The sequence below is a fragment of the Jatropha curcas genome, chromosome 1 (assembly GCF_041381405.1).
Source record: "Jatropha curcas cultivar XTBG-Jc1 chromosome 1, XTBG_Jcur_1.0, whole genome shotgun sequence".
Classification (NCBI taxonomy): Eukaryota; Viridiplantae; Streptophyta; class Magnoliopsida; order Malpighiales; family Euphorbiaceae; genus Jatropha; species Jatropha curcas.
In genome coordinates this window covers 28,078,277-28,103,255 of record NC_143151.1, presented here as the reverse complement: position 1 = coordinate 28,103,255, position 24,979 = coordinate 28,078,277, and the positions used below count along the sequence as shown (strand labels likewise).

The 24,979-nt window shown below is 30.3% G+C and overlaps 1 protein-coding gene and 1 pseudogene across 1 annotated transcript; both read left to right on the top strand.

The window, feature by feature from the left end:
* The first annotated feature begins 3,811 nt into the window (after positions 1-3,811).
* On the top strand, positions 3,812-5,324 carry LOC149499293 (bZIP transcription factor 44 pseudogene; annotated as a pseudogene).
* Positions 5,325-14,795: 9,471 nt separating this feature from the next.
* Positions 14,796-24,729, top strand: LOC149499292 (uncharacterized). The gene is made up of 3 exons (XM_089722503.1): positions 14,796-15,132; positions 15,214-15,256; positions 24,384-24,729. The coding sequence occupies exons 1-3, from the start codon at positions 14,808-14,810 to the stop codon at positions 24,727-24,729; spliced, it is 714 nt and encodes a 237-aa protein (XP_089578629.1). The 5' UTR covers positions 14,796-14,807.
* Positions 24,730-24,979: the final 250 nt, after the last annotated feature.

Sequence of the window (24,979 nt, the reverse complement as noted above, 5' to 3'; positions counted from 1 at the left end):
CACATCATGGCATAGTTTAGTGGTGAGTACTTTACGATTTAACAATTATTCAGATTTGAATTTCTTTTTTCAATACTCAAAAAAATGGTAAAAAATAAATTATATTCAAAAATACTAATATACTTAAAAATATATTTAAAAAACATATTTCTACCTATAAAAAATATTCATACATTGATATTCATAAAAATAAAGTTTATCATTGATTGATTTAGTTACCATAGAAAAATTAAAAACAATCAAATGTAATCGAAATGTAATTCACATATGGAAATTAAACCCTTATTAAGTACATCTATAATTTCAATATCATTAAATTTATTGTAAAACTGCAAAATAGTCAAATGCAACTAAAATTTATTTCATATATGGAAATTAAATCTCTTATTAAAAAAATATTGATATTTTTGACATCTGCAAGTTAATTATAAACTAAAAAGGAAATGTAGTTTAATTTCTAAAAATTTATAATTTAATAGTGGTAAAATAATTTTTATAACATGTGTTAATTTCTATTAAGAGACTGGATAAAAAAATATAAATTGATTAAGGCTAAACCAGATTCCTTGAATTTTCAAATTGTTTCGATCTTACTCTAAAATGACCTTTGTTCCTTTGCACTCTGAATAGCACCTTTTCTTTTTATATTAATTTCACCCTAATTACAAAATTGAGCCTAATTGAAAAAAAAAATGATAAAATGTGGGATTTATAATTGTATTATGGTTGAAATAACCAATATTGTTTATAATATCAAAACTCACCTTTTAAAAATTTTCTTGAGATTCAATCATCAAGAGAAGTATTGATGCCTTTTAAAAATTTTCCAATAAGGAATACTCATGGTGATTATTTGTTTTCTTTTTTTGGTGAAAATCACCGGCTCGGGACTTAGTTACAGTTAAAGCTCTTGTCCTTCTCTATAGGTGTATTTTGTGAAAATCGCACCTGAGAGTTTTTCCCACATATTCAGTTTGCGTTGCCAACTGAGTCACAATCCTTAGATTGATTATTCATTTTCTAAAAGAATATTCAAATGCATTTTGGCCTTTGGCAACTTCAATAAATTCTTCACTTTGTTCACGTTTTCTGCAGTAAAGTAATATTAACTATCTATGAGTACAAAAATACAAAAATTTCTCTACGTATTTTTAGACTAAAGACAAAACATAATAATGCAAGATCAATTTTGAACGTAACCAATTATATAACTTGTTGTTCAAAGCATCTTGGATGCATTTTATAATGAAATTGCATTTGCAAAATCAAAACTTTTTTTCTTTAATTAGTTTAATAGATCTGTATCAATAATCACAAGTTATTCCTAGTAAGACATTAAATTTGAAATTATTGGTTCGAATATAATAATCTTTTTTTTAAAGTTAAGCTCGATTTTTCTAATTAGGGTGAAATTAAAATAAAAAGTTTAATAGATCTGTTTATATTCATTCGAATATAAACAGTTTTATACGTAACTAACCAAATGAGTTCTTTATGCCTAAATTTGAACTAATTTGATTCAGTTCATTATTAGATAAATTTTATATTGTTGTATGCATGTTTGTTATCATGAAAATGTATTTAGTTAGACTGAACCAAATGTTCACATTTAATTGTACATTAGTAGAGTTGCTTGAGGATCAACTCAATAAAAGTTCACTCGAACTCGTTCGATAAGCTTATTAAGTGAGTTTATGCTCAAGTCATTAGCTTGCAACCTGCTACATGAGCTAGTTTTATCGAATCGAGCCAAGATCACGAGCTGCCTTAATATGTCAAGGTTAATTAAGCCTATATAAAAAGATATCATTTTAGTTTAATAAATTTTGATTTACTCAAGCTGGTTCATTTTATGGTTATTGTGCCAGGCCCAGGCTGATCTCGAAATTGGCTATTTTTAAATGAGTCGAGCATAAACTCATTAAAGTTTAGCTGACTCGATTTGTTTACAATCATATCTTGCCTCTCTCTGAAATTATTAATCAAATTTCTCTACTTGTAATCATTGTTTTCTTCCCTCCAGAATCTTATATATATACAATAAAAGAAGTAAGAAAAGTAAGAGAAATATGCAAGAAAAAAGTAAAAATATTTTAGAACTCTTTCAAGTTTCATGGGAAATAAATCAAAGATGCATTGATAAAATAATAAACTTATGATTTGTGAAATCTTCGAAATTAAAAATCTTTCACATTATTCAGAGCAATATGGAGAAGAAGATGAAGGATTAACTTGGATCGTGGTACTCTTTCACTCTACGTAATCCAATGTTAGAATGCGCCACGTTTTTTTTTTTTTTTTTTTTTGTGCAAAAGTTTAGTGGGTCAAAAAAATTTGATCTCGAGACTTTTCACTCTTCACATTTTTTACAAAACATGAAAAGGCTAACCGGGCTATACCTATCTGATTGGCAGAGTGAAACCCATTTAAAATATATTTTTATTTGCAATTCAGGTCTTAATTGCAATTTAGGGTGTGATTGCAATTTAGAGTCTTAATTTGAAATTATTTTTCTCACAGTTCTTTATATGGTAATGGATCAATATCAAACAAGAAAAATAGTGCTATTAAAGAATATAATAATTCCAATAAAATTTTCAAAAAATTAAGCTAACAAATTAAATTAAAATTTTTAAATAATAATTTTTTATTTTATTTTCAGCTAATAAAATCAAAGGACAATTGTCATTAAAAAATTTATCCATGTCTTTTTTTTACAATTCCAATATTCTCCTTCTAGTTTCTAATTATATTATATATATAATATATATATAGCATTATTATTGATTTATCCCTACTTCCCTTTTCCTAAAAAAATTTTAAAAATACTAATAAGTGTTTATTTAATGATAAATTAGTTTTCAATTTTAAATTTGATTTCCAATTAATAGTTGAATCCTAATTGTTAATTTTGGTGAGTCAAGAGGAGGAATACCACCTATTGTGTAGTTCGCAGTATTATTCGGCCCATAAAACCTCCAATAAATAAAAACAATAAAAGGTTTCCAAGAAATCACCCTTTTATGTAGCCCCATTATCCAAAAAAAAAAAAAAAAAAAGAAATTTATTGTCTACAGAGTGATTCTATACACTAAGTCAGTTAAAAAAATATTAGTTTTTATTTTTTTTTTCTTGTCAAAAATATTATCATTTAAATTAAAACACGATTTATAATTAATTTAGTGTATAATATAAGTAAACTTATACACAGGTGTTGGTAAATATTTTATAGAAAAAACTAAGAAATAGTGTAGAAACAAATAGAAACTAACACCACCAACAAGTTGTTGGTTAAGTTGATTAGCGATTCAATATCCGAAAAACGTATTTACTGAGAGAGCAAAAAAATCTGATTTACTGTTTAAGAGGATTAAACCTCCTTATTATTAAAAAAATATATATAGAACCTAAACGATTTAGGTAAATGTATCCCCAAAAAAAAAAGTTTGATAATTTGTTGCCATAACAAGTAGGTGTGCAGCCGTGGTAACCTTCAGCATTACTCTACGGTAAATCCTGAGAAAAAATAAAAGCCACCACCACTGTGATGTAACGTGAAAATGTTGGCTCCCAGCTGTATCCGGACAGTCGTGGAGTCCTCTTCCCTTCCCCCCACATCTCACATGTCCTTTTCAGCTTTTTCCAAGAACTTTTCTCAGATGAGATTCCATTTTTTCCTGACTTTATTATTTTCTCAGTTTTAAGATTTTTTAAAAAATAAAATTTACCATCAACTTGTTCTTCTTTTTTCCCCTTATAAATCCCTCTCTCTCTATGTTCAAATTCCCCTTCTCGCTTACTCCATCCTCCTTTGTAAAATTTTGGTCTATCTTTTTCTCCAAGATATTTTCTCAAAGCTAGAGCTTTGAACTGAAGCCACACAAATCTTGCATTTCCTTTTCTTGAATCTTGATTACTGAATTTGGAGTTCAAGTTCTTGAATTGTTACAAAATCAAGAACTCATTTCCTCTTCTTTCTTGATCTTGATTAATTTGCATTTTCTTGATTTCTCTGTTAGATTTATGTTCTTGAAACTGTTTCAAGCATAAATCTAAGATTTTTTGCATCTATTTTTTCTTTGTGGGTTTTTAAAGTTAATCTTGATGCTAAATATTTTGTTCTTGATGTTTGAGATTCATGTCTCCAATTCTCAGTGAAATCTTTCTTTCTGGTTATATGATAAATTCTACTTTCAGGCGCAGGACCCATCTTGTTCAATCCTTCTCAGTTGTATTCCTCTACTGGTTATATTATGTTTCATGATTTTAGCTCAAAGTAATCACATATTTACCCTATAAAACCTTATATTATTAATATTGAGTACTAGTATTATCTCCATTAATTAATTATTCTGTGTTTTTGCTATTTTTCTTTCTGTTTTGGGTCCTGTGTCCTGCTATAAACTCTCTTTTCTCTTGATCTAACAATTGCGCCCTTGAAAGCTCAAGTTGTTGGATTGTGGCAATTTGATCTGAACTTTTAAGAGGTATTCTGCTGCATCCCTTATATTTTTAATCAACTCTTGAGGGGAAAACAAGGAAAGAATAATAATTTGTGCAGTTCAGATTTTCTTGGGGTCTCATGGCTTCCTCCAGTGGAACAACAACCTCTTCAGGGTCAACTTTGATGCAAAATTCAGGTTCAGAAGAAGATTTGCGGGCATTGATGGATCAAAGGAAGAGGAAAAGAATGATATCTAATCGCGAATCGGCCAGGAGATCAAGAATGAGAAAACAGAAGCATTTGGATGATTTAATTGCTCAAGTGGCCTCAGCTAAGGAAAGAAAGTCATCAGCTTTTAACAAGCATTAATATCACTACACAGCATTTCTTGAATATAGAAGCTGATAATTCCATTCTAAGAGCTCAGGTTGGTGAGCTTAGCCACAGATTGCAATCTTTGAATGAAATAATTGCTTTCTTAAGTGCAAACAATGGTTTTCTTGCAGAGGAACCAGCAGCTGATAGTTTCTTGAATCCATTGAACATGTCTTACTTAAATCAGCCTATAATGGCCTCTGCTGATATTTTTCAATACTAAAAGAGCAATTAAAAGACTCATCTCCATCAAGAGATTGAGGAAAGGGAGAGAATAGATGTTCTTGTTCTGTTTTAGGTTTAAGAAAAATAATTTGGAATAAGAGATTAGTACAAGTATTAAGGGGAAAAATGTGATAATTGGTCTGTAAATGGGGTTTGCTTGTTTGCTTAAGTTATAATATTAGTATTATTTATGGTTCAGTGGCTGTGTTGATGATGTTGTTTGTAGTTTTCTTTCTATTGTTATCAATTATGTATGCTATTTCACTTTTGCTGTTTCAAACTAGTGTGAATGCTCTTTGCAATTAATTTCACTAATTCTCCTTTTCGACCATAATTTCCTCATAAAATATCAAAAGAATCAACTAATCATGGGGCAATTTCGCCAATAAAGAATATATATACATAGGTTCAATTAGTTGACTATCTAATTTAAGTGGAGATAAGCAAAAACTTCAATATGCCTAGACTATACTAGTCATTGGATTTAATTTAATTTGTATATAATTACTTATAATTTTTTTATACAACCACTTGAAAAATGGGGATTTTTTTTTTTTTTGTATTATAAGATAAATAATCAATTACTTATTGTATTTAGATTTAATTTGTTTATATTATTAAATACTATGTTTTTATATGATTTTAGAATTGAGGTGAGAATCTGGATGAGTTTGTTTATCATGTCAGGAGTATGATAGGTTTGAATTGTGATCCTCTTGATTACATGCGATTTTATTAATTTAGTGGGTTCGAAAAGGACCATACAATACATTTCGAATCATCCATCAACCTTTCAATGATTCGAATCATCCATCAACCTTTCAAAGAATAAAAAAAAAAAAGAAAAATTCAGGTCTAAGACTTTTTGTATTTAATTTCAAGAAATGCAACTTATTTCATACTTAAATGAAATGTTATTTAATGTCGAAAAATAATAATAATAAAAAGGTTAAGAAATGGGCTGTCAATGGATTTGTCAAATACTATAGTCTCTGTACTCTGCAGTAGTACATAGTAAGTGGCACAAAAAACAAAGGCAGCAGTCTTCTTGTGAGTGCTTTGTCTGTTTCTGCCCTCCATAATTTGTATGATTTTGACCATTTTGTGTAGAACTAGAAAAGGGTTTGGGTTTGCTTTGGCTGCTATTTACCTGTGTGTGGATTTCTGAGGTGTACATAAAATATTTTTTATCTACTAGTAATTAACAAGATAAGCTAATTAAGAATATTAATAGCTATCTAAACTTTCAAAGAGCATTATGAATTGGATATGATATGATATTTGTCCTCTGAACTCATCTATATACAATAATATTTTTCTTGAAAATTCATAATTTTATGGCTAAGATGATCTCTTGGTTTGTCAAACTTAGAATAATGATCTTCTATATTTTAGTTTTGTTTTTAATTATATTATGAACTTTTGATTTTAACAATATTCTTGAATAATTAAATTTTGAACAAAATTAAACCTAATTTAATTATGAAACAGATTAATATATTTTTTTTGTTACATGTTGTTTAAAAAAATTATGAAACAGATTAATTATGAAACCTAAGGTCTGGTATGATTGGTGTTTTCATCGGTGAGATGAGTGAAAGATCTTAAATTCGAGTCTTTTCAATTATAAAAATTTTTGTATATGAAAGATTATCCTTATTATATATAGTTCATTATATTATTTCGATATATTAGACTTTTCAACGAATAAGAATAAGAATAAAAATAAAAAAAGAAACCCATTTGAATTCAATCAACCACACATTCCAAGTTTCGAACGTTTCTTGTTTATGCTAAACCCCCAGATTGAAAAAGATTCTGCTGTGACGCTTTCTTTGTTTTGTTCTTAAATCATACAACGGGTCAATTTTTGCAACCCCAAAAGTTTATTTTCCAAATACAGAGCATTTCCTTTGCGGTTTATATTTTAAAAACTCTTTTTTTTTTTTTTTTTTTTTTTTGGCTTTTTACAAATTTTCAATCATTTAAAATATTATTAGTCTTTTCTTATTGCTACCATAGGCTCTTTTCTCCTACTCCTATGAATATGATGTTTTGTGTCGATTTCAAAATCAACCGATTCCAATTGCGTAATTTTTTAAACTTAATGTTTAATCTACCTAATTTTATAATTAAGAATTCAAAATGTTTATAATATTATATGTCTACATCAAGTTAAATAAAATATTTCCTAGCATTCTAGATTATAATTTATAAGTCAATTGCGTAGGGGTTAAGAAATTTAAATATAAATATAAAAAGAAGAAGAAGAAGAAATCTTGTTCTTGGTAGGAGATATAAAAAATAAAAAATGGAACATAGATGAAGTGAAAAAGCAAAATAAATATGAAAAGGTTGAAGATTGAAAACGAAAACGTGCTTAAAGAAGACAGAAGACAGTAATGGAATTAAAAGTAAGAAAAAAAAAAAAAGATATATGATGATGTCATAAAGGTTTTGTTGTTCCAAATACCACGTGCACCAGGGAACAATATTATCAGTATAAGTACTTAACCCACATGATGTTCCAAATTAAATAAAGCTGCCTTCATTTCATATATATATAATATATAACGTATGCGTTCGTTTTGTTTTTGTTAGATGCACATGGGTTATTTTTATAGAATAATTAGTAATATGTTTTTTGAAAAAAAAAATAATATAGTAATAATACAAACTGGTATTAAATAACATAAATTTTTTATCAAAAAAAAAATCTATTATAATCTATGGTTCTTAAAAAAAAAAAAAAATTCTGTGGTCAAAATTGAATAAAAAAATGATAATATTTCTTTTTTTTTTTTTTTTTTTTGTCTTCTGGTGGAATGGAACCAAGAGATATTAATCCTTTTTAAGTCATAGAGTTTAAAAGATTTTTACCTTTTACCGAGTGCATTTTTCTAAAATCGAACTGGTAGAATCTAATTCTTAAAGGTTTTTCATTATTTACATAATATCAATTAATTTCATTCTTTGCAATCCAACACTTCTCTCCCTAAAATTTATGTTTCTTTCCTTTGCTTTGAAGACCAAACAAACAAAAAGAAGAAGCTTAATTCATTAATTATGTCAACTACCTAGACTTGTAATCTTGAAAGAACAAGATATATTCAGAAAATACTTTTTTTTTTTTTTTGAAAGGGAAAAATCTTTTTTCTTTAATAAAAAAGTTAGAGAAAAAGGAGGATATGATCTTTGATTTGAAGAAGCTTTTGTAGAAACATATCAATTGTCAAGACATTGTCAATATTTTGCTTTATGTTATATCTATAATATTAGTATTTTATTTTATTTAGTTTTGGTAATAGAGTACAATTACAACAAATTTATTAAATTAGAGTAGAATAAAATTAGAATTGGGAAAGAAAAAGAAACATAAAAGGGAAGGGAAAGAAAAAGGTCAAAGATATGATTTTAAAAAGAGAATATCTCATATTTGTGAACCTCATAAAAAGCCTAAATTTGTGGTTTCAGAAAGTTTCAAGCTTTGCTTAGTGGGGAAATAATATAAAATAAGAATTTAGTGGGGAAAAAAAGTAAAAATTTAATTAAAGGGGGTGAATTCAAAATTAATACTATAAACTAAGGTGCAAAAAACTATGAACTAGAATTTAAAATACTTTGAACTAAGGTGTAAAAAGGAAGCATGTCTCTTCACTGCCCCTTACCCTAAATCCACTCCAAGGTATTACAACAAAAGTGCATTTGATTCGTAATTATTATTTTTTTAAAATGTAATTCATTTATAATATTATTAAGTATTAAAAATAATTAATTAGATCAGAAATAAAATTTACTATCATAATGAGTGGAAGGTTAGATGATCTTCTAACAAATCAAAAGAATTATTTGTAATCTTTTGATAATAAAACTAAAATTAAAAGAGACAATCCTATTTAGTTTATTTGTACTCATCAAACGTAACTTTTTTTTTTAAAGTTAATAATTCATTAATAATGAATATAAATTGAGTACATCATAATATTTCGATTGGAATAAGAAATACAAATATAGAAAATTGAAATATTCTATATGGAGATGTTTTCTATCTTGGCAGAAGAGGTTAATCTTACAGATAAAAACTGATCCATTCTTAAATATGACAACAAAAGAAACATTCCATAATATTGTCCCGAATATTATTTTTTTGAAAATTTGTTATAACTAACGTTCGTAGAAGAGTTTAATATACCAAACTTTAACGAGAAACATGCCGCACTACCAGACTCTATTGGTAAAAGAAACTTACCCGAACTTGAAGATCTGAAATCTTCAACCACAAGCAACCAACAATCCATTTTGTCTTTCGAATTATCTGAGAAATAAAAGATCCACATAAAAACTCCTCAACGATGAGGAATAATCCCATGAAAGGAAATAAATTAATAACTCCACTAAGAGAGTAGTAAAAAACACTCAAGATCCACAGATCTGAGAGACTAAATCCAAATTTTATTCCAAATTATTATAGGTTTGAAAATTATTAGAAAGAAAACTAAATAAAATAAAGAAAAACGATAAAGAAGGATGGAAAGAATGAAGTCTCTAAATTATAGTCAAATTAATACACGAGGATCTCAATTTATGAAAGCTAACAATGAAGTCTCTAAATTATAGTTTTATTAACACTTTGATCATTCTATTCAAAAAAAAAAGAGGCCAAAGTATTAAAGGAAATCATCAGGAAATGACTAAAGTGTTACTGGAAATCATTCGCTGTGTATTTTGTATTTAGTTTGACTATAATTTAGAAACCATTTCTCAATCAATTAATAGTTGAAAGAGGCTAGTTTAAACACACTACAAAAAAAACGCTCAATTGCGACCGATTTTTGCGACCGACATATAAGGGTCGCAATTTTGCGACCGATTTGCGACTTCTAGTACATCGGTCGCTAATATTGGCGCTGAAAAATTCCCGCGAGAATGGTTAGTGATTTGCGACCTCCTTACTACGGATTTGCGACCTATTTTGCGACCGATTTGCGACTACGTTTTATCGGTCGCAAAATTTCGCGCTTAAAAAATGCGGCAAAGTTCTGAGACCGATTTGAGACTGAATTGCGACTGATTTTTTTGCGACCGATATGTTTTGTCGCAAATCGGTCGCAAAACTTGTGCCTAGTCAAACGACGTCGGCTCATTAAAAATTGCGACCGAGTTTATGGAAATTGCGACCGATAAGTCGGTCGCAAAAATTAGGGCTTTAAACAAGCCGCGCCCTCTCTTTTTTCTTTCTTCTTCTTTCTCTCTTCTCCTTCTCCTCTCCTCTCCTCCGTCCGCAGCGCCACACAGCCCCTTCCTCACACCGTTCCAGCTCGCCTGACGCCGCCAGTCCCGCCCCCTTTGCTCTCCGCCAGCTACACAGGTTAGTTTTATTTTGCGATTAATTTGTCAAAATTTTTTTTTTCGAATTTATTTGTTTTTCGAATTTATTTATTTTTATTATATTAAGTTATATATGGTTGATTTTGTATATTGTTGTTAGAATTTTGTATATGGTTGCGATTAATTTATTTTGTATATGGTTAATTTATTTTATTATTATTATAATTATTAGCTAGTATTATTGCTGTTGTTATTATTATTATTATTATTATTATTATTATTATTATTATTGTGATTGTTATTATTATTATTATTATTATTATTATTATTATTGTTATTATTATAATTATTACTGCTGTTCTTATTATTATTATTATTATTATTGTTATTATTATAATTATTATATACTGCTGTTCTTATTATTATTATTATTATTATTATTATTATTATTATTATTATTATTATTATTGTTATTATTAAAATTATTACTACTGTTCTTATTATTATTATTATTATTATTAGTATTAGTATTATTAGTATTATTGTTGTTGTTATTAATATTATTATTAATGTTATTATTATTATTATTGTGATTGTAATTATTATTATTATTATTATTATTATTAGTATTATTGTAGCTTCATATAATAATTCAGATATTAAATTCATGATATCACAAATTTTTTTTTATCAAAATTCAGATATTAAATTATTACATCCGGTTTATATAGGATAAACAATTATTTAATTTATCAGATTTTGGTGGTAATCATCTTATTTGCTAAACCCATTTATTAGTCACTGGTTTAATTTTGTTAAAGTATTTAAAGATAAATGACCTATTTGATTCTTTAAAAAAAAAAAAGATTTATTTGATGTCACAATTTAAAAAAAAAAATGATTATTTTCAAAAAAACGTAATCAGAAGTGTATTGCTATGGATAGAAAAAAATAATAATATAAAAAAATCGATTATATAGAAGACAAACCAAATCCAACTAAAACAACAATTTTTTTTTTTTCAAAATTGTGCTGAGCCTTAATTAACAGCTTATTTGAAATAAATAAAATCTATAGTTTGTCTATATTTATGATTTCCTTACAAGGAGCCTTATGCCATGTTCAGGCACTAACAACATCTTATACAGAGGGGAATGACGATACTTTGGTTTGCAATAGAATATAATGAGAATATATTTATACACTTCGTTCAAGTTTCAAAGTCTGCTTTGACAGAATATAATATAGATTTTTGAAGAATAATTGGAATTTATATAAACTATTTTTTGTGTGTTTAGGTTATTACATGTTCTTAATTATTGGCAACTCTTTCTTGATAAGTTTTGGCTGTGTTTTTCTTTAATTTATATTATTGTCATTATTACTCTTAAGTATGTTTTTGACTTAAATGAATGATGAGTTTGGATTGGAGGCCTAGTAGTGGCCATATTGCCTTTGGAGAATGTTGGTATGATATAGAAGTGTTTATTGATTTGTTTTTGTATTTGAGTTGAGATTTGATTGTGTTGTGTCGAAATGCTGCCGAATTTTTTTCCGGAAAATTCAATAATTGGAATAGTACACTGACCTTTATTATAGTAGTCTTTGTATTCAATAAATGAACTTAGTGATTTTACATTTATATATAGTTACCCTTATTATAGAAATAACCTTAGTTAGTTATAAGTGTTGCAAATTGAACTTTACATTAGGTGCATGTTTTAAGGATGATTTAGACTAATGCAATTACATGACATGACCCCCTTTATAAACACATTGTTAATTAGGTAAAAAAAATGCAAAATAATCGAGATTGGATGTACTGGAGGTTCGAGGTCAATGGGATATTAAGACAAGAGTTCCTGCAAGGATTGGAGGCGTTTATACAGTTTGCAGTTGGTAATCCCAGTTTTATGGATGGTAATAAGTTGAGGTGTCCATGTAATCACAAGAAGTGTCGAAATCGAGCCTTCTTAGACATCGATACAGTGAAACTTCATTTGTGCAAACATGGGTTCGTGGAAAATTATTATGAATGGATACATCATGGTGAAGCTCGAGTTGTCAGTGGGTCAGGCCACTCCATTCCGGTAAGTTTAGAAGTTCAGCCTTATCAATTTCTGTATGGTAATCAATGCAATGATATGGTAATCGATGCGAGTAGAGTACAATGTGATTGGGATAATATGGAGGAATCGCCAAATGTAGCAGCACAACAATTGTTTGACATGCTAAGTGCAGCTAACAGTGAATTGTGGCCTGGATGCGAGAATCATTCAGTTCTGTCTGTTGTTGCACGATTACTACACATGAAAGCGGAGCACCATTTTTCAGAAAGGTGTTACGATGATTTTGTGCAGTTAGCAAAAGAAATGTTGCCTGAAGGCCATTCCATGGTTGATAATTTTTATCGCACAAAAAAATTAGTTCGGGGGTTGGGACTACCGGTAGAAAAGATTGATTGCTGTCGTAATAATTGTATGATATTCTGGGGTGATGACTCGGAATTCAGAGAATGCAAGTTTTGTAATCTTCCAAGATATCAACGGCGGGGTCAAGGGACTGGTAGAGAGCAAAAAGAGAAGGCTTTCAATAAGATGTATTATTTCCCTCTTATTCCTCGCCTTCAAAGGTTATATGCATCTAAGGCGACAGCTCAACACATGACATGGCATGCTTTGCATGAATATGATGATGGTATAATGACTCATCCGTCAGACTCTGAAGCGTGGAAACATTTTGATAACATTCATCCTGTGTTTGCTGCTGAAATGAGAAATATCAGATTGGGACTTTGTACTGATGGGTTTCAGCCGTTTGGCCAATCAGGACAACAATATTCATCATGGCCTGTCATTGTGACACCATATAATCTACCACCGTCAATGTGTATGAAAGATGAATATATGTTTTTGTGTGTTATTGTTCCTGGTCCTACTAATCCAAAACATAAAATTGATGTGTTTCTGCAGCCTTTGATTGCCGAACTTAATTATTTATGGGAATATGGGGTTGAAACATTTGATATTTCGACCAATCAGAATTTCATAATGCGAGCTGCTTTGCTTTGGACCATCAGTGATTTTCCAGCATTTGGAATGTTATCTGGGTGGAGTACCGCTGGCAAATTGGCTTGTCCTCATTGCATGGAAAACACTAATGCATTTACACTAAAGAATGGAGGTAAACAATGTTGGTTTGATTGTCATCGCAAATTCTTACCAGAATCTCACCCTTGGAAGAGATCACACCATATGTACAGTAAGTATAAATAATGTAAACATTCTAGACTTGACGTGGGCCGTTGTTAAAGCATACTTATGCTAATATGGTTCGTTCATAAATAGGGAATATATCAATCTTCTGCGGCTTCAAAATCTCAATTTGACTGATACTGCAGTTGATGCAAAGCTGGACACGGAATTTGCAGAGTGGTTCAAATATTATGTAAGTTACTTTCAATGTACACAACACGGAATGTACATTTATTAAATCTGACTCATGTCATTACTATTTCCCATAGGCTCGAAGCTCGGGAAGCGATATTCGTAACAGATTTATTACGGATCTGGCAAAGGGGCCATTACCGGTTGCTAATGCCTACTCTGGCTACTTTGTAAACGGTTACAAGTTTCACACTGAGGGCTATGGGAGAAGCAGAAAGACAATGAACAGCGGTGTGTGCATAAAGGGATCAAACTACAGTGACGTGTCAAACGATTTTTATGGGAAATTGGTTGAGGTTTTGGAGTTAGAATATCCAGGCCTACCAATGAAGTGCACAATCTTATTCAAATGTGAATGGTTTGATCCTACGCCAAACATTGGCACGAAGGTTCATCCTAAGTATAATCTGGTTGATATTAATCAAAGAAGAAGATATACAAAGTATGAACCTTTTGTTTTGGCAATGCAAGCTGCACAAGTGTACTATGTCCCATATCCATCGTTTAAACGAGATAGATGCGATTGGATGGCAGTGTGTAAAATCAAGGCTAGATCAGTTGTTCATGCACTTGAAATGAAACAATCTTCTTCACTCGCAGTATCGGAGGCATTTCAAGAAGTTAGGGTTGAAACGCAACCGATGCAAGTTGTTGAAGATTTAACAGATAGGTTGGATGATGAAAGCCGATCTTATGTTGAAATAGGAGCATCAGATGATGAAGAGGAAGAAGATCAAATCATCATGGGTACCTCAGAAGACGAATATGAAGAAGAGGAAGATGATGAAGAGGAGGAAGCAGATGATATTGAAGACACTTAAAACTTAGAGCAATTTTACTGTTACAAATTGATAAATGTATATGCAATTAATATTATTAATGAAGAATTTCAATGGTATTCACTTTGTTTGCTCGTATTTACCACATGTTCTACAATTCATATAATTGTATAAATTCATTTTATCTAGGTTCTGATATCTGCAGTACAGATGGCTAGAGGCAGAGCGTTTGATTCTGACGCATCCGGCAGTGGTTCGCGTGGAGGTCGTGGACCTGGACGCAGTGCCCGTGGACGAGTAGGGTCGATCCCTCGTCCTTCGTCAGGTACGTCTGGGGCTTCGTCATCTGCTCAGCGACCAGTACTGCCGCCATCACATCCTTCTTCAGGTACGTCTGGGGCTTCATCCTCTGCTCAGCGTCCAGTACTGCCGCCATCACAGCCTTCTGCTCCTTCCTCTTCTGCTCCTTCCTCTTCTACCCCCGTTTCTGGACCATTACAGACTCCAGCAGCTGCACAGTCACCCACTGTGCAAGGTAATCATAAATGTCATAACTGTCATTTTAATTATATATTAATTATCTAGAAATGTATAACATTTGTCATTTATTTTGCAGCTTCATCAGATCCACGTATCACCCTCAGTTTGGTAGCGGGACAGTAAGTACTTATTCAGATTTTCTGTAGGCATATTTTGTAATTATATTTTGTACTTATTCATATCTGTGATGCTTTCGTGTAATTATATTTCCCTTTTGTTTTTTTTTTTTTCAGCATATATCCATCTTCTCGAGCAGCGAGGCAAATTTTGAAGATAATCAAGCTACAGCTGCATAAAGAAGGATACACATGGGATGCCGTACCACAAGAGGCGAGAGACTTTTATTGGGAGGAGTTCCAGGTACTCTTTGGTTTAAGTTATATCATCATTCAATGTTTACAATTCAAGATAAATCCTTAGTGTTTAAACGCTATATTTCATTTTTTTGCAGAAACATTTCATATGGGACGAGGCCATTACAGCTATGCTGAAAGTAGCCTGGGAGAAGATATGCGCCGATCGATACGCTGACTTCACGTATAGGATGAGAAAAAGCGGTAAGAAGCAGCAGTGCGTGTCTCAGGAGATATGGGAGAGCTGGCAAAAGGCTTGGGAGGATCCTGCATTCAAGAGAAAGCGGGAGATATTTGCACAAAACAGGCGTAGTGAGACTGGCGGTGATGGAGCAGGACCTTCGCGACACACAGGCGGATCTATATCTGCTATAGAGACAGCTCGATTATTAGTAAGTGACCTAGTCCATTTACAATAAACTGATGTTTAATGAAAGGACATTATATATATTAATATATCATGAATAAAAATTTATTACAGGCTAAAGAATTAGGTCGTGAGCCCACACCGATGGAGGTGTTTACATACACTCACACGAAGGACCACGATCGTAATACCTTTGTCGACAGACGTGCGCTGAGCGTCAATGTAAGTAACAATGAATAATATTTACATTTACCCTCTAATCATTGCGAAGATGTACAAAGTTCAATATAATAAAGCTTGCAATTGCATTAATTAATTAATTTTTTATTTTCAGGAGAACTATACTACAGCTCGGGAGCGTATTGTTACTTCTCAGACCGATGAATCCGAAGCTGAGTCAAGAATTGACGAGGTAGCGCTTTATCTCGAGGCTGTAGGGGGCGAGAAGAAGAGGAAGGTATACGGCATCGGGTCTCAGGCATCACAGTTTTACACTGGCTCAGCAGCTCACGCTTCTACAGCCAGCGCAGCACCGCAGCCGGAGCACACTGACTCGCACTGTGATGATGATATACGGGCTCAGCTTGCTGATCAGCAGAGACAGATTGCAGAGCTTAGAGCGCATGTGCTGCGGCTGTCCGGTGAGCACCGTGCTGGTACTTCTTCCTCTGATCCTGCGCCTGCTACAGACCGACATGTTTCGACGTCTCAGCAGCAGCCACTATCGGCTCCTGATCCCGATGCTGCAGGCGATACCTTGCTCACCCCTCCTGGCGCTACATCACATCCAGCAGGTACTCCTCCCGGCGATCCGACATCGGATCCTGCAGATGAGCAGCAGCATATATAGATTTGATTTCCGACCTTTTATTTTTTCATTTGTATTTTCATTTTTTAATTTGTTCAGAACAATAAAAATTACATTTTTATACTGTTCTTGAATTGAGTGTGTATATATGCATTTATGTCAACTTTCACAGGTGTAGAAAAATTTTGGTTTCAAAATAATATTTAATTTTTTTTATTCCCTTTTTCATTTTTGCGACCGATTCACGACCAAAAAAAACTTTTTGAATTTATAAATTGCGACCGATTTGCGACCGATTTTAAACATTTGCGACCGATATTCTGCGACCAAATTTGCGACTGAATTTCCAATTAAATCACGACCAAAATTTGCGACCGATTATTCAATTTTGCGACCGACTTATCGGTCTCTAATTTGCGACCGATTTTCTCATCGGTCGCAATTTAGATTTGCGACCAGTTATTTTGCGACCGACTTTTGTCGGTCGCAAATCGGTCGCAGAGTACAAATAGCGACCGATTTTTGCCATTTTGCGACCGATTGGTCGGTCGCAAAATGGCGTTTTTTTTGTAGTGACAGAAGAACCAACATGCTAACAAAATTATAAGTTAGATACCTCATATTAGTTTTTACAAATAGACATCCTCATTTGTTAATTTCGACTATAACTCAAGAATCAATTTATTTTTTCCCTAAATATTATTACGAATACCACCATAATCAAATAATTAAAAGTTTGTTTCAAAACGAATAATTAAAAGTTTAAAGTAAATTTCATCCGTTTAAGTTATAATAAAAAGTATAAAATAATTAAATAAATTTTTAAAATTACCTTTTTATGATATTTAAAATAGTATTTAAAAAAAAAAGGCAAATTAAAGCATTCAACATCCAATCAAGACAAAAAAAAAAAAACATTTAAGTAGAGGAAGAAGCCAAGGGAACATCACAATGGGCTCCAACTTGATATTAGTTGAAAATGGAGGCAGAGGTTTTCTTTAGATTCCCTTTAACTTTTGCAATTGCATCACAAATAAACAAAACACCCTTCATTTGTCCTTCCTTTGATGCCCACTTTTTCTTTTTTTTTTCTTTTTTTTTTCTTCTTGTTTTCCAATAATCACAATTAAACACTAGCTATTAACCACATGTTAAAAAAAGTGAAAATGAGTCTTTTTTTTTTTTTTTTTTTTTTTTTTTGCAAATTTTACTTATAAAGTCAGAAATTCAGAATTTATAATCGCTCTTATTGAAAATGCTTTATCATATAGCATTTTTAATCTGAACATAAACTATATATATTTAGATAACCAATAGTGGTTGATTAAAGAAAAATTAATAAATACATATTTATTATAAGAGCTAACAATTATTATAAATTTACAAAAAGGAGCTTTTAAGCTCAAAGCTAGAATTCCAACTTCTGATCAAAATTCAGCTTTCAAATTATAAACTTCACAAATATAACATCTAATTTTTAACCTCTTTTATCAAACCTCCTGTGCTAGCAATTGAGTACACGTAGATAAGAGAAAACATTTGGTTATTTTAGTTAATTAATTTTAACCCCTTGTTTAGAATAAATGAATTCCACAAAATTTAGTATAATTTATTTAAAAATTCATATTTTTGGTGTTTAGAATGAAGAAGAATGTAGATTTGATCAATTACAGTAATTCAATTCTATAGAATTAAATATAATTACACTAAATTCCATAAAACTAAGCAATCCAACTTTTTATAACAAAACTACCATTCTTCTTCTATAAAGTCAAATTTTCAATTTTTTACATATTTAACTTAGTTATTTTATCAAACTTGATCAAAATCATTTAAAAAAATTATTATTTTAGAAAATATTTTCTTATTATTGTGTTTTTAAAAAATATTTCTTTAGGATTTTTCTTACTATTGAGGAGAAAGATACAAGTTATACATTTATCACTAAATTAAATGTAATAATTTTATTAATATTATTTTGTTTTATATATTTAAAATTATAAAAAAATATATAGCATAATATAAATATACTTAGTATTAATTATTTATTTTTATGAAATTACTATATTTCAAGAATATTTTAGGAAACAAAAGCAAATAAATTTTCAATTACAAATTTATTTTATAATTGATTGCATGAAATTCAATTGAGTTATATGTTTTAAATTAATCATATACTAGAATTCATTTGCAAATGAATTTCATATTTTGAATTCATTAATACTAAATGGAACATAAGTCAACTATCACCAAATCAAATAAATCAGAAACCAAAAAAATCGAAAACCAAATTTAAAAAAACCAAATGAAATTTCATTATTTTAACTTTTAGATGTATTATTTATTTTTTATCAAAATATTACTAATATAAGTTAGTTACATTTGTATTTTTAATTTTTTTAAACAAGCTAATTAATACCGTTTTATTCAATACTAAAAAAAAAAAAAAATAATAAGATATGATATTGCAGCTTGTTTGGCTTCCATGCATGGTAATGGAATTTAAGATAAAAGACAAAATGAGATAACTTGTGGGATCCAAGGATTTTTTTTTTTTTTAAAGAGAAATAATGATAAATTTAAATAATTGAAAGATTCTGTAATACATGGTAGACGGTGGGAATATTATTATCCATTTTTCACCATTTGATTTAAAAATATTCTAATTGGACGGTGGAGAAGCTTGCACACTCTCTAAAATGATTGTCTATAAAAATCCAAAATTATTGCTAGGCGTAGGGGACAACCATTCCAACATATTTAATCATGTTTCCCTAAACTTAATTAACTTTAATTAATTTTCTTCTAATGAAGAAAAATGGAAATTTAATTCAACTGAAACGCACTGTATTGTTAGAAAAATTCTGACTTGAATACCATTTTGATCGGGATGTTATGAAAACCCATATGATAGCAATTGGTAGGTTGATTTGATAAGCATTTTTCACATGCTTGATTTATCAAATATTAGCAGTAACTAATAAAATATTTTGAGAATTTTGTTTTTCTTTGACTAAACATATTAAATATTATCTTAGTCATCTAATATTAGTTTACTTAATTTAGAGTTTGAGTTCAAGTTAAGCACCTTCATCTCTCCCCTTCTCCTTTGTTCAACAGTGAACTAATGTATTTTTATTGTGGTATATATAAAAATATATAAAAGCTCAACCGGAAAAACTTATGTGGCACAGTATTAGAGTATTAAGGTGCTTACGTTGTATGATGTTAAAATATTATTTTGTTGAGTTGAAAATAATTTTTATATTTTAAGATTTATTTTTTAATGCAATTGATAGAGTACTCGAATTAATATCATTAACGATATTTTCAATTTTTTAAATAATTAATAAAATTAATACTATCATTTATATATTTTTTTTATGAAATTTATATAGATATCTCTTTCAAAATAAATGAATATAAATGAAACCATAAAAAAAATCAAATTATATTTTCAACAAAAAGAAGTGGATTCTTTGCAAATAATATCAAAACTGTTTTCATGACATTTTATTGATATGAGCTTAATCAATATGGTGACAGTGATGAGATTATGTCGTGTATTCAGTTTCTGATGATCAATGAAAGTATGATTTTGTGACTTGTAAATTATTATTTCACAACTACAAGCGTTTTTTATCCATACATAAATATTTTATTTAATGTTAGTGTAATTAAGTGTTTATTTTTGTTTCAACATAATGCCACCTACATCATAGAATTCACCTACATCATAAAAGTCTGCAAAAATTAAAAAAGACTAGTAATGGATAACAGTGTTGATGGGTAACAAAAGAAATAGAAGAAAAAGTACAAAACCAATAAAAAAAAAGTTGGAAAGTTGGTAATTTTAGGTATGGATGGCTCTTGATTTCTAATGTCCAAAAGCAAAAGAAATGAGATCATAGTACTTGGATTTTATAATTGACCCATATTGTACAAAAAGGAAACAAGGGTGATGAAATCTCCAATAATGCCTTTTTCTTTTTGGATTTGTTGCATGATAATAATAAATAAATAAATAAATAAATAATAAGCCTTAAAAAGAAGGCAACAAGTGGTTGCATGTGGCCACCCATGCCATTTGTATGGTTCACATCACTCATGAAAAAGGTGTCCTCTATTTTAGTCATTTCTTTAGGGGGATTAGTATTTTTAAATGGGTTACTTGTGAGTAATTTAATGGTGAGGATATTATAATAAAGATGATTATATTGAGATTTAAATTGTTCTTTGACAAAATTATTGTTCTAAATAAGCTTAATCCACAAAAATAAATTTTAATTTTTTGAAAAAACATGTGAGTTACACAACAGAAATATTATTTTTTTTTAATAATATTTATCAAATTGGTGAGTTTTTATGATGAAAAGAACTCGAACTAAATAATTTACACTTTCCATATTTTCTATAAGACGCAAAAAGACCAATTTGATTTGACAAATTTTAGTGAGAATTGAAAACAACACTAAAATTCAAGTTTTATTAGGGTTTTAATTTTTAAATGACATGGTATAGTTTGGCCCGTTAAAATCGCGTTATGATGTTTCTATTGACAATTAATTTTGATCATTAATCGAACCGAAGTTAAAAAAAAATAAAAAACTTAATTAATCGATCGAGTTTAACCGAAATTTATGATTAACCGACTTAATCAAAATAAAAATTAATCAAACTTATTAATCATTACTTAATCAAAATAAAAATTAAAATATTTTTAATTTTTATTTGTATTATCTACTTAATCAAAACAATGTAGTTTTTGAGAACTCGTTAATTTAATAAATTCGGTTAAATTAACTTTTAACCGAACCTTTAACCAATAATCGAAATTTTAATTTTTTCAACTGAATTTTTAACCGAACATTTATTCACCGAACTGAATGCTCACCCCTACCGTTAACGGCCACGTTACCACGTTTCTATTGACAACTTTTTTTTGCTGCTTTTAATATTTTTTTAAAGAATAACTCAAACAATAATATCAATACATTCTTGATTTTATTTTTCTGCATTATTAATTAAAGTTGGAATAGAAAGAGCAAACCTTATTTATGAATTAGAATTATTTAATAAAATGCATATAAAACCAATTACTGTTTAATGGTTTGGTGATGCCTTATAAAAATTGAATAGAGATAGTGATTGCTCATGACATGATGTGATTAAAAAACTAATTAGCATAATTATATATATATATTACTTTAAAGGTAAGTGATTGATGGGTTAATCCTAGTTCTAGTTCTGTTGATAAACACAAGTTTTGATTTGGATCTATCCTTGCTGTTATGTTGTGTCCCACACTTAATCATTTCCAATTAAAAATAGAGCAACAAAATTATTGAGAACAAATTGTCTCTCTTGTGTCTATTAATTCAGAATCTTATTCCCTTCTGTTAAGCATTTCGTGTCTCCATTAAATGTATGTTTGGATTGCTGTTTAAGTTGCAATTAAAAAAAAAATTTGCTAATTAAAAAAAGGTAAATCACTATTTAATTTCTGTGATTTGGGGAAATTGACTATCCGCATACTGCTCGCACCAGGTTGGCTCACTAAGGAGTAAGTGCTTTGTCTATGAGGATTAAGTCTCTGACTTCACTTAAGGGTGAAGAGTGCCGAACCACTTATCTCAACGATCGTTTGTATATCTCACTTTACTTTAATAAACCCTATAATTGACTTGCCTAAACCAAATCCATAAGTTGATTTATAGACTAAATTAATAATAAATAAGTTTTTATTGAAAAGAGAGTTGAGGAAAAAAATGATAAAATGTAAACAAGGTTTAAAAAAAATCTTTGTTTTTGATTTATGAGTAGAACTGTTGATCTGATCTAGATAAGTCTAATCTCAAACAAAGCTTAAAAGAAAAGCATTTATATGTAGGGGCGGAGATAGGACAATTATGTTGGGAGAGCCAAATATAATTTTTTTTTATATATTTTGAAAGATTAAAACATTATTTTACAAGATTTTTTTTTGGGGCCTGGGCCCCCTTAGGCCCCAAGGGATCTCCCCCCTCTTTACACGCGCTTGCCTAGGCTAAAACTGGATTTTAAGGTCCAAATTTCCAAATCGAGCTGGCCTAGACCCAAACTCTATTGGTCCAGTCCAAATCCAATACCGATCATGATTGCTGGAATGTTAGCATTAGGAAGCATTTATTTTGTCCAAAAACTATTATTTTAGATACTATAAAAAATTATTGAAATAATAATATATTTTTTAATTTGTATTATCACAAAAATAAAATTTTAATGATTTCTATTACACATATTTTCAATACAATTCAGTTTTAAGGGTCTCTTAATTAACACTAAACAACCCTTATTAATGGTATATTTGGTTTAATGGTTAAGATTAACAGTTGACTGTTTGTTAACTATCAAACCAAAAACATCTCTGATAGAGAGAATAAAAAACTAAACATCAAGTGTTGATTATTAAATATTAATTGCTCATTTAGTTAAAATAAGACCCTAAGTATTATGAAAAAATATTTTCAAACTAATAAATTTTCAGTAATAAACTTAATACAATTGATTTTTGTGACAAATGAAATTTAATAACAGCTAAACGATAATTCTTAAAATCGAAATGTCTACCTTTATAAAAAAAATAGAAAAGAAAAAAAAATATCCTAACATAATTAAAAACTCTTTCAACATTGCTTAATTAAAAACTGATAAAGAACTGTTATACGGAGTATTCTCTGATTTCAACATTGTATTAGCTAAAATTAGGTTAAGTAGATTTCGACTGAACTAAAAAATTCAAGTTGAATGGATTAATTTAGTTCAATTTAATTTAGATTTTCAAATTTATAATTGGATTACAATTTCGATAAAAGAAGAATGAATTTTTGATAGGACTGTTGAGAAAAGCCCAAGGCCGTACAAGGTTTATTCTAGAAGAAACAAAGAACAAAGAGGGTTGGACACATCAGCAGATTCTGCTAGGGGAAAGTCATATATATAGCTAGTGATTGGAATGAGAGGGTATGGAAAAAGATATAGAGTTTGTTATTTGGCAGGGGGTCTCTCTCTGTATCGGGCTGGTCCTGGGGGTTGCTTGCAACCTTTCTTTTTACTTTATTTTCCCTTTCTGTTATTATTTTTTGTATTCCTCAATCAAGACCTGCTTATAAATCTGAAATCTCATTTAATGGAAGTTCCAATCTCTAATATCATCTAACCTCTATTTCTTCTTCTCTCTTCTCCTTTAATTTTTCTCTGTTGCGTTCTTAACTTTAACAAATTGGTCCGACCTGCTGGATGCCAAAAACAAAGATGGAATCCAGAGTAGAAACATTAGAGAAGAACGTATCTAAAATTCAAGCACAAATATCCTCCATTGAAGACACCTTTTCCACCTTGCAAAACCTTCCAGCTGATAATACATAAATCAAATCCCTCCTCAAGACCTTATTCGCTGGAAAAGCCCATGCTATTATCTCTACAAGCTCTACCCATCCTCACCCAAACGTCTAAGAAGAAACATCCTCCCATACAAACCACACCACCACTAGACCTTTTACAGATCAGAACCCATCCTTCATACCCAAAAAACTGGATATGCCTACCTTCAATGGCATAGACCCTGTTGGTTGGATAGCAAAAGTCGAACAGTATTTTGAACTCCATAACACCCCACCAGCTTCCCAAATCTCTGTTTCTATGTGTTCTATGGACGGAGCACCTCTTCATTGACTTAGGTTGCTTCGTTTTCGAAATCCTCAACTGGGTTGGACCCAATTCAAATCTGAACTCATCAATGCATACAACGGCGATGTGTCCTCTAACCCATATGAGCTTCTTGCTGCTATCAAACAAAGGGGTTCTGTAACCCAACATATTGATGATTTCATCTTCAGAGTTGTTCAAGCTCCAGCTCTCTCTGATCCTCAATTGATCGATTATTTTCTTAATGGACTCAAGGAAGGAATACGTGTGAAAATCCGTTCCTTTGATACTGGCGAATTATACAGGGCCCTGCACACGGCTCGAGAAGTTGAAATGGAAGTCACCTTGCTTAATCCAACCACTACCTCCTTTAAATAAACCCATCGTCAAAACGTTAGCGACTTACATACTACGTAGTGTTTTGGACTTGGCCCAAAATCCGTTTTCCCAACTACAACCCGTGCCCCACACCAAATTACTTACCCGACCCGGACAGAAATCATTCCCACCCCATTCCCTAGATCAAATGACCAAACACAAACCCTAACCCACCAAAATCGACCTCTCACCCTACCTGCTCCTCCACCACCACCACCCAATACTACCAACAGATTTCGTGGCATTCGCC